Source organism: Pithys albifrons, chromosome 13 (assembly GCF_047495875.1).
Source record: "Pithys albifrons albifrons isolate INPA30051 chromosome 13, PitAlb_v1, whole genome shotgun sequence".
Taxonomy (NCBI): Eukaryota; Metazoa; Chordata; class Aves; order Passeriformes; family Thamnophilidae; genus Pithys; species Pithys albifrons.
This window is the reverse complement of record NC_092470.1, coordinates 20,586,554-20,597,093: the sequence shown is the minus strand read 5'-3', so window position 1 is coordinate 20,597,093 and position 10,540 is coordinate 20,586,554. Positions and strand designations below refer to the sequence as shown.

Genomic DNA, 10,540 nt, shown 5'->3' with positions numbered 1-10,540 from the left:
AAGCGGACACACAGGGAGGGAGGGGGAGGCGGAGCGGGGGGCGCGGGCAGGGCCCGGCTCCCCCCGACCGGCCCGGGGCCGCCCCCCGCCGTATTGCCAGTCCGAGGAAAGCCGGGCTCCGAGTCCTCTATGTACAAGTGTCTCCTCGTGGAAATGGCTTGTGTGGGCTCTGCCCTCATGGCTTCGGGGGAAGGAGGGCCGGGGGGGCTCACTGGGGCAGCAGCGGCGGCTTGAAGGAGCAGTTCCCCGTGCAGTGCCGCGGGGTCAGCATTTTGCAGGAGAAATGATGCAGCGCGTCGTGAGCCTCTGCGGAGGGATGGAGCCGTCACCCCCCGAGCCCCCCATGCCCCTCTTTAGCCGTCTGTGCCCCCCCAACCCGCCCCACGCCGGTACCTTTCAACTTCTGCTGGATGGCGTAGCGCGCCTTCCTCTCCTGGTCCAGCTCGTTGCACAGCGTGTCTGGAATGGGGCAGCGATCACACCGCGCCCCGCGGGGCCCAGCGCGGCCGCCCCGTCGGGGCTGCGCTGGGCCCGAGGGCATCGCAGCGCGGGGGGAGGAGGGGAGGAGGGCAACGGGGGGACGTGATGGATGTAAAGCCGGGCACGGCTTTCTGCCTTCCCAGGTAATTTTACGCCTCGGTTTTTAATTTAGCCCGTGTGGAAATTACTGCGAGAGGGAAGGTTCATTCGCTCCCGTGTAATGATGCCTCGCAGCCCTTTGAGGGGCGGCTCGAATTGCCGAGACGAATTGGAGGGCACGAAAGAAAAGATATTTAAAAAAGAAAAAAGGAAAAAATAAAGAAAAATAGGAAGAAAGGGGGGAAAAGGAGGAGAAAGGAGGGAAAAAAGGAGGAGAAAGGAAGAAAAAAAGGAGGAGAAAGGAAGAAAAAAAGGAGGAGAAAGGAAGAAAAAAAAGGAGGAGAAAGGAGGGAAAAAAGGAGGAGAAAGGAGGAAAAAAAGGAGGAGAAAGGAAGAAAAAAAAAAGGAGGAGAAAGGAAGAAAAAAAGGAGGAGAAAGGAAGAAAAAAAAGGAGGAGAAAGGAAGAAAAAAAAGGAGGAGAAAGGAAGAAAAAAAAAGGAGGAGAAAGGAAGAAAAAAAGGAGGAGAAAGGAAGAAAAAAAGGAAAAAATAAAAAAGAGTAGAGGAGATAAAAAATAGAGGTGGTAATGGGCGGATGGACTCGGCCGGGCCTTACCTCGGACGATCTGCAGTTGCTGCACCATCTCTTCCCGGTACGCCAGTTCCCGCTTCATCTGGTCCTGGAAGTTATCTGCGGGACGAGGGGTCAGCACCGCGCCCGCTCCCCGCCTGGCGCCAGGGATGAGCGGGGCACGGGGGCACCGGTACCTTTCAGGCTCTGGAAGTCCCTCTCCAGTTTTTTCCTCAGCTCCATTTGCTCCAGGACCAGTTTTTGTAACTCATCTGTTTTAAAAATACACGGCGGGGTTGAGGGGAGCCCGCACTTTTCCATCTGGAGGCGGCTCAGCGCGGCGCTAATCGCATTACGTTACATTAATCACAGGAGTTAATCACTCCTGCACAAAACACAAATACCTCGAGCTGCGGGAGAGGCCGGGGGTGTCACCGGCCCCCCCAGCCCGCCGAGCCCCGCAGCCCCCGCCCCGCCGCGGGACGCGTCCCCGCCTCACCTCGGGCCAAGTTTTCGATGTCCTTCTCCACCAGCTGCGTCCCGGTGACATCCATGGCCAGGCCTTCCTCTCCTGGTGGGGGGCGAAGCTCCATCAGCCCCGCCGAGGGGGCTCCCCGACCCCGCATGGCCCGCGGAGCGGCCGCGCATCGCCCCGCGGAGCAGCGCGGAGAGGCGCTTACCTCTGTCGGTATTTACAGGGCTGGGATGAGAGACATTCCTTTGGTCCTGATAGGATTTTCTGGTCTCTAAATCCTCTGCCGTGGAGTGATTGTCTTCTTTATCTTGCTCTTAAAGTTAATAAACCGATTTTCAACCATAAGCAATGAAAGTATGGTCCTGATATATCCTTAATTACATAATTACGGACAAAGCCCTCGTTAAAACCTTCTTAGCGGACATCCTAATCGCTTTGCTGTTGGAAAGTAGCTTGTGGGCAGGAGCTTGGCCCTCCTAGCCCATCCCCGCCGCACCGGCCGCGGCCTCGGCGGCGTCCCCGGGCCCGGGGGGGCTCCAGCCCCGACCCCCGCCCGGAAACCGTTTGTTTCGCTTTGCTCCCCAAAGCCCCCAAACGAAAGCGGCGGCCCCGGTGCCCCCCAGGGGCTGAGCCGCCGGCGGGGGCCGCCCCCGGGGCCGCGCCCTCGGTGCGCATCGCCCGGCCCGCGTTACCCTTGGCCTCGGGGGCGCAGAGGAAGGCGGCGGGGGCTCCCATGGAGGCGGCGGCTTTCAGCGGCTGCAGATGCTCCCCCCTCTCCGGCGCGAACACCTACAAAAGAGGGAGTCAGGGCGGTGGGGGGACCCCGGACCGGCCCCGCGGGGACCCTGGAGGGCAGCTCCCTGCCGGCCCCGCACCTCGTAGGCGCCGCCGCTGCTGCTGCTCCGCTCGGGGCTGCCGTCGGGGGCCGGTCCTCCCTCCTGCACGGCCACCTCGCTCGTGTTCTCCTCCGGCCCGTCGGCCCCGGCGGGCGGCGCCTCCTCGGGCCCTGCCAGCAGCCGCGGCGGCGGCGGCTCCCGGCCCTCGGCGGGGACGGCGGCGGGGACGGCGGCGGCCTCCTCCTCCTCGTCCTCCGGGAAGCGGTTGGACTCCACGTCCACCTCGGGCTCCTCCGCCGTGTCCCCCCCGGGGGAGAGCGAGCGGTAGCTGGAGCTGCCCTCGCTGAGGAAGTCCGGGGAGAGGTACCCGGGGCCGCGGGGGCCCGCGCCGCCGAACGCCTCCCGGGTGCCGTAGAGCTTGGCGATGCTCTCGGCGTCCTTCACCACGGGGCGGAAGGCGGAGAGGTAACTGCCCTTCCTGGGCAGCGGCAGCGGGGCGAGCAGCGCCTCGTCCCCGGAGCGCTCCTCCTCGCCCGCCGCCCGCGACAGGGCGCTGGGGCAGCGCTCGCCCTCCGCCCCGGTGCCCTCCTGGGGGGTGGCGCTGCTCCTGCCGCTGCCCGAGGGCTCCGAGCCCTCCAGCTCCCCGTGCCGCCCCGCCAGCCCCGCCGGCTCTGCCGCTGCCGCCGCCGCCGCTGCCGCCGCCGCCACCACCACGGCCGTGGCGGCCGCCTTGGCCGGGCTCTGCGCGGGGTAGGGCGGCACGGGCAGGCTGCCCGCGGCCGGCCAGAACACGGGGAACGAGGGGTACACGCCGGTGTCCTTGGCGGCGCCGGGCTGGTGCGGCGGCTGGGCCGGCTGGTGCGGGTGCGGGTGCGGGGGGCCCCAGAACATGCCGGGGGGCAGCGCGCCGCCCTTGCCCGCCTCGCCGCCCCCCGCGCCGCCCAGAGCCTCCTCCTGCTTCTTGGGGCACAGTCCGAACGCGGCGGCGGGGAAGCCGTAGGGGTGCGGGAAGAGCGGCGGCGGCAGCTTCTGCAGCATCCCGAAGCCCTTGCTGGGCACCGGGATCACCGGGTAGCTGCGCACCGCGCCCGCCCCGCCGTGCGCGCCCGCGGCCCCGCCGTGCGCCGCCGCCAGCCCCAGCGCCCCGCGCTCGCCCGCGGCCTCCTGCCCGCTGCACCGCAGGCTCTTGTGCGCCGGGGCCAGCTCGGGGCCCGCGGGCGGCGGCGGGTGCAGGGCCGCTTTGGCGGCGGGGGAGCCGGCCCCGGGCCCGCCGGCGGCCGCCCCTTGCAGGGAGAAGGTCCGCTTGCGGGTGCCGCCGTTGAACATGGCCTTGACATCCTCCCAGGCGTGCGACAGCTCCTCCGTGGCCGTCTTGTCGCTGAGTTTGAGGTGGCGGCGCCAGGAGTTGAAATTGGCGGCGTCGGGCTGGGTGTACTTGGAGTCCGGGGTGCGGTGGGAGTGGAAGATGAACTTGTTGGGGGAGAAGTACATGCTGCAGTAGCTGCACTTGATGCACTTGGCGCGGGAGCTGTTGTAGCGGGCCGGGATGAAGCTGCCCCGGGAGCCCCAGGCGCACTCGTGCACCACGTCGAAGGCGAAGTTCTCGGGCAACTTGGGTGGCTTGTGCTCGCCCAGGAAGGACTTGCAGAGCCGCTCCGCCTCCCGCTTGGTGATCATGCCGCAGCGGCGGGAGGAGATGGGCATGGCCCCGGCCCGCCGCAGGATCTCCAGCTGCACCGGCGTGCACTGCACGCAGGTGATGCCCAGGGCCACGCGCCGGTTGTGGATCTCATTGTAGCTGTAGTTCTTGAGCAGCGTGTTGGAGATCTGCGCCAGGCAGAGCCGCTCCTGCCCGTCGATGACCAGGGACACGATGGGCACGCCGTACAAGGAGGTCTCACCCACTTGGTTGGGCTTGAGGGTATTGGAGCCCTGGTACGGCTGCAGCTCTTGCTTTGAATTTGGGGAGGAGCTTGCATCTCTCCCATTTCCCATCTGACTGGCGATCGCCTCCATTCCGCCCCAAAACGCCCCTGCAAAACAAAATCGGGGAAAGGCGCAGGTTAGAGGCGCAGCCGTGGCCCCGCCGCCGCTCCCGGCCCGCCGCTCCCGCGGCCCCGCTCCGCGGCCCGGCCGATCTTCGCTCCGAGGCCCGGCCAATCCTCGCTCGGCGCTACCGGCCCCGGCCCGGAGCCCCCCGGGCGCTGCCGCACGACCCTGCCCGGCCGGAGGGGTCTGGCGGAGCCGGAGCGCATCCCCCGTGCCGCGGCCGCCGGTACCGAGCGCCGCCATATCCCCCACCGGGCGCGGCCCCGCGGCTGGGCAGCTCCGGGAGCCCGGGGCAAGGGCGTCCTGCGGGGTCACCGCCCGCCCTTCGCGAGTCCCCGAGTCCCCGGGAGGTGCCTTCCTTTCCTTTTCCTCTCCTTTCCTTTGTGCCGGCTCGCCGGGCCGTGCCGGGCCGCCGGTTGCGGCGAGCCCCGGGCGGGCTCCAACGAAACGCACCGGAGGATGCGGCCGGCGCGTCCCGCGGCGGCGGGGCCGGAGGAGCCGAGCCCCGGGCCGGACCGGGCGGGCCCAAACTTGGCTCTCGGTGCCCGCGGGCGGAGCGGGGCGGCGGGCGCGGTGCCCCCGAGCCCCTTTGTCCTGTCCCCGGCAGGCGATTAGGCGCGGGCGGATTAGGGGCCGGGGCGGGCAGCACCCGCCGCACGTAGCAGAAGGGCAGCAGCGAGCCAGGCAAATTGGCTTAGCGGGGAGGGCTCCCGGTGGTTAAGCCGCTTCCGTGGTAATTACACAAAATAACGGCGAGCGACTCCCCGAAAACGCGCCCCGCTTTCCGCCCCCCCGTCCTTCGCATCCCCTTCGCCCGCCGCCCTCTCGCACTCACCGCGCCGCGGAGCCCGGCTGGACGTGCAGGCTCTCCTCGGGACTAGGGGCCGCAGCCCGGCGCCGGGGCCGCCATCGGCCGGGGGGGCTCCGTCCGCACCGAGCCCGTTCCCGGGGGCGGCCGAGCCTCCGGGGCGCGGGGCGGGCGGGCAGCGGGCGCGCCCTTCACCGACGCCTCGGGGCCGCCGCCCGCCCCGCCGCCGCGTCCGCCCGGCAGAGATGCAACAAGAGCGAGTGACCAGCCGCGCCACCGAGGGAGGATCCGGATCCGTACTTGGAGACGCTGCACATTGATCCGGTGACAGCTAAAATAACGGGAAGACACACCCACTTAGCACCAGCATATTTACATTAACGGCCTCCGGGACCCCGCCGCCGTCAATCACCGATGCGCTCCAGTCAATCACGGCGCGGCTTTAAGGCACGGCGGAACGGGGAGGGAGCGGGGGGGGGCCGTGGGGGGCCGCCACCGAGCGGGGACCCGCCCGGGCTGCCCGAGGTAAGAGCGGGGATCAGCCCCGCACCGCACCTGCGTGGGCTTCGCGCCGCTCCGCGCCCCCCCCCGCACCCACCTCCCCCCGTGCGGACCTCCCGGGGGGAGCGATGCTCGTTGAAAGTTTGCGTGGGGAGCGGGCGGTAACGAAAAGACGAGCCCGGAGGGAGTGGCGGAGGGACCCCATCGAAATCGGGGATGCGCTGCTGTCGCACATCCCTCTCCCGGCCGGGATGCGCGCTCCGCTGCGGGGCGCGGGTGCGGAAGCGGGACCGGGGATGAGGGAGGGGGACATCGGGCGGCAACGAAATCGTCGGGAGGAGAAGGCAGGAGGGGGCGAGCTCGTGTTTTTCGTTCCCCACGGGGGCTCACGCCACGCAGGCAGGACCGACGGACACCGGAGCGGCGGGGAGACCGCGTGTCCGCCGGTCCTGCCGGCGTGGCCGGGGCCTCCAGCCGCATCCCTGCCCGGGTTGTGTTCCCGCATGCAGCACTTGTCACGGCCACGTTAATTAAACTGTAATTAATCATCGCGTCCGGCCGCTATCGGCGCAATTACACTGATCAAACAGAAGTTAATAGCGGCGCGGATAGCCCCCAGCTATCACTTTTGTGTGTGCCCCCCCCGCCATCCCTTCCCCGCCATCACCGGCGGCACCGGGAGCATCGGCGGAGCCGGCGCGGAGAGAAACGCAGGTGCGGAGCCCCCCGTCTCCTCCGCGGTTGCACCGACCTGTAGTCCGCGCTCCCACGCGGGAAAGCGGCCGCGGCTCCCCCCGGGACGCCCCGTCGTGGGGGACGCGGACCCGGTGCTGCCCTCCGGGCCTTGCGGCGCGGCCTTCCCGCAATGATCGCAACCCGAGCCGGTAATTATTCCTCACCTTTTAATTATTTATCCCCCCCATCCCCGCCCCGTTGTCCGGCCATACGGAGGCAGGAGCGCGGTGAGGCGCGCCCGCTCTGGGTCGAGCCCCGCTGCCCCCTCGCCGCCGGTTTCGGGGGTCCCACGGCGTTCAACCCCCGCAGTGGCTGCGGAGCCGGTTGCGAGGCCGCGGCGGGTTACGAGGCACCGGCAGGGCTGCGAGGCACGGGCAGGGCTGAGAGGCACCGGCAGCGGGCGCGCACCGAGCCGGTCCCCGCCGGTCCCGGCGCCGCTCCGGTGGCGGCACGTCGGGGGTGTGGGGGGCTCCGAGATGATGCAGCGCTGTCCTGACCCCCTCCGCCGTGCCCTCCGCGGGCCGTGCGGCTGCTCCGGTGCCCGCAGAGTTCCACCGGTGCCCGGAGCGGCGGCCTCGGCCCCCGGCTCGCCCCGACGGCGGCGCGGAGCCCCGAGGAAGGGAACGGCCCCGGGCCCGACCCCGGCCCCGCCGCCCCGGCCGCGCTCCCCGCCCGCGCCCCGCTCCTCGCAGCCGCCGTATCTTTTAACAGTTGAATTGACTGCAGTTTTTGTCAGTTAATTAGGTTTAATTTACATAATTAGTACAGTATAAAGAGTATTGGGGATAATCAGGAGGTACGTCTCGCTTACTGTGTAAACACGGATTCGGAATTAAAAATCAGATGTAATTAAGGCGTGTGCGCGCGGCTTTTAATTGTAATGAATTTCTAATTAACGCTCAACGATCGCCACACGCGAGAGCCGGGACGTTTGCGGGCGCCGCCGTCCCCCCAAACCGGGGACCCCCCCGGGGACCCTCCCGGGCCGGGGGGCGCGCAGGGACCGCGGCCGGAGGGGCGGGCGCTGCGCCCCGGCAGGACCCCCAGCCCTCCCCGCTCCTCGGGCCGGTGCCGCTGGCAGACGAAGCCGGTGGATAATTTAGGTTAAAACTTAGGGAGCCGTGTCACGGGTGTATAAATAAATAATCACGCGTGGCGGGCGCGGAAGGCCCCGCGCTCCTGGAGGGCTGAGCCGAGATTGCCACATAAATCACGGCGGTCTAATTCAGTGGAAGTTTAATAAACGCCTCCTATTGGAAATGAATGTTCCCCATTTAACAGTTGTATCAGCACCATATAAAACCATGACCCCAATAAATTTAATTTTAGAGGCCGATCAATCCGGGCTTCTCTCCATCGATCCGCGGCGGTTCTGAGTCTCCGCAGCCTCTTCCGCGGCCCTTCCCGCCGAGGCGGGGGAAGGAGCGTTTCGATTAGACTCTTTATTAGGAAAAGATTGCTCCGAGAGGCCTGAAAATTAAACGGTGACATTTTAATTACTGGACATTGACAAAGGGAGCGGGCGGTGGCTTTGCAGGCCGGGCACACTCAGCCTGACCCGGCGTGCGGAGCCCCCGCGGGGCGGGCGGGGACGGGCAGGGGGGAGGAGGATCGGGACCCTCCGAGGTTCCTGCCGTGCCACTCCCGGGGAGCCTGCGGGGTCCTCCCGGTGCCCCCCTGGGCCCCTTGGCGGTGTGCACACCTGGCCCTCAATACACCCGCTCTGTGCATCCCACCTCCTCCGCCGTGATCCCCCCATCTCTGCCCCCCGGCTCTCTGCCCCTGCACCCCCCTGTCTGTGCCCCCTGGCTCTCTGCCCCTGTACCCCCTCTGTCTGTGCCCCCCGTCTCTCTGTCCCTGCACCCCCCATCTATGCCACCCCGGCTCTCTCCCCTGTACCCCCTCTGTCTGTGCACCCCGGTTTTCCCCCTGTGTACCCCCCATCTATGCCACCCCGGCTCTCTCTCACCGCATCCCCCCGTCTGTGCCCCCCAATTCTCCCCCCATCTTTCTACCCCAGCTCTCCCACCGCGTGCCCCCTTTCTGTGCACCCACCGCGCCCCCGCCATGCCCAGCACACAGCCTGCCTTTCCCCAACATGCACCCCTTGATGTGCCTCGTTTCCCCCACTGTCCAACCCCCCAGCTGCTGCCCCCAGTCCCTGCCCCCATGGCACAGCTGCCCCTCATTGTTCTGCCCACCTGAACCCTCCCCACACCCCCTCACGGCTCAGTCTCCCGAATTTCCCGAGGCCGGGGCGGCCGCGGCGCTCGGAGGAGCGAACGCACCGTGCGGGATCGATAGACACGATTTTATTGAGCAGGTTAAACCAAAAGTGCCTCCGTGGGGGCAGCAATTCCCTGTGCCCGTGCCGTGCCAGGCCGTGCCAGGGCCAGCCGGGCACCGCGGCCCTCCAGGATGGACCTGCACTCACCTGGCAGCTCTGCCTGGGCTGCAGGACAGTTTTCCTCCTGCTGCCCGTAAAAGCCCCAGACATCCATTTGTCATTAAACACCTCGCGAGCTCCGGCTCTGCTAAACCTTGAACTTCTCCGCAGCCCGGGCAGAGGGGGCAGCGCAGGGGGCACCGCGGGCAGAGCAGGGGGGAAGGCTCAACCCATAAATCCTGTCCTTAGGCACACGGGTGCTTTATGGACATCCCCTGGGATGCAGCTCCGGCTGCAGTTTCCCCACGGAAAGGCACAGAATCCTGGAATTCTTGGCGCTGGAAGGGAGCTTAAAGCTCATCTCGTTCCAACCCCACCTCCGCAGGGAGGGACACCTTCCACTAGAGCAGGTTGCACAACCTTCCTTTGATTCAATGTCACCAAATAATACACTGAGAGAGGTTTTTGATTCGTTTTCCCCGTTCGGCTGTCCCAGTGCAGGCTGGGCAGCCTGGCAGGGCAGTGCCCCTGAGCTGGGGCAGCAGGATGAGGCAGCAAGGTCAGGTGGCAGCCACCCATCCCTCCAGATGCCTCTGAGCACCCTCCAGCCAGGGAGGATCCCCCGGGAATGCTGAAGATGAGTTATCCTAAATAACTGCTGTATCTCGGGATCTCTCCATCGTTCAGTGAGCTCCAAATGCCCTCCCTCCAGGGAACCCCTCTGCCCCCCGGGCCTGGCACCCACCACAGGGACATGGTGCCCACCCAGCTGCGGCTGCTGGGGCTCGGGTTGGCTCCTCCCTGGGTCCCTACAGGGCAGGGGTGGGGCCGTGTGGGGCAGGAGTCACCCAGCAACACCCTCACAGGGCTGCAGGGAGTCCCCTGAGCACCCTCGGGAGAGGCTGAGGGGGCACGGCTGGTTCTCCTGCAGCTCTCAGAGAACTGAGGGCACCCTGAGCTGTGTTTGACTCATTCCTGAGAGAGCCAGCCCATGGCAGCTGGGCAAGGATGGGTCTCTCGGGGGTTTTTGAGTCTCTTCCATGTTTATCTCTGCCAGTTCCACATCCTGAAGGGTGCAGTCCCTGCACTGGGATGTCCTCAAGAGGCTGGGGACAGCCTGGCAGCCCCTGGAGCAGTGCAGGGGGCACCAGCTGGGCACCCTGGGGAAGGATTTGCTGCTCCTGTTCACTGCCCAAGGAGGCTGAGGGGGCTCCTGTGTGCCCTGGACCCCTTGGGAGCAGTCACTGACCTCCCAGAGTGGAGCCATGGCTTGGACAGACCCCTGAGCTGCCTCCTCCCTCCTCTCCCTCACCAGCCAAGGCTGCAGCTCCCTGGGGAGGGGAGTGCCAGGTGCCCCTCCCGTGGGGTGGATGTGGTGCCCTCTGGGTTGTCCTGTCCACAGGCAGCAGTGGGCAGGGGGAGCACAGCTGGAGCCACAAAGCCAAGGGAGGTGTTCCTGCTCCTGTGCACCCACAGCCAAAGTCCCACTGTCACCAGAGTGCCTTCGCCCATGGATTGTGTTCCCTGCAGGATTTGCTTTTCCAGCAAACCCTCAAAGTCCCAGGTTTTGCTTCAGACATTGCCCACACTCTCCCTGGGGG

At 66.9% G+C, this 10,540-nt stretch overlaps 1 protein-coding gene across 1 annotated transcript; it reads right to left on the bottom strand.

Moving 5' to 3' along the window:
* Positions 1–208: 208 nt before the first annotated feature.
* Positions 209–4,476, bottom strand: SKOR1 (SKI family transcriptional corepressor 1). Its single transcript, XM_071568508.1, has 8 exons — positions 2,500–4,476; positions 2,317–2,413; positions 1,830–1,937; positions 1,649–1,720; positions 1,347–1,421; positions 1,195–1,269; positions 394–459; positions 209–306 (listed from the first exon to the last, which is right to left on the bottom strand). The coding sequence occupies exons 1-8, from the start codon at positions 4,474–4,476 to the stop codon at positions 209–211; spliced, it is 2,568 nt and encodes an 855-aa protein (XP_071424609.1).
* Positions 4,477–10,540: the final 6,064 nt, after the last annotated feature.

Bases quoted from the DNA above. Each gene is read 5' to 3' on its own strand.
- SKOR1 (XM_071568508.1), bottom strand. From the start codon at position 4,476: ATGGAGGCGATCGCCAGTCAGATGGGAAATGGGAGAGATGCAAGCTCC. The intron at 2,414-2,499 runs GTGCGGGGCCGG...CCTCTTTTGTAG, and splicing joins GCAGCGGCGGCGCCTACGAG to GTGTTCGCGCCGGAGAGGGG. The intron at 1,721-1,829 runs GTAAGCGCCTCT...GCCCCCCACCAG, and splicing joins CCCTGTAAATACCGACAGAG to GAGAGGAAGGCCTGGCCATG.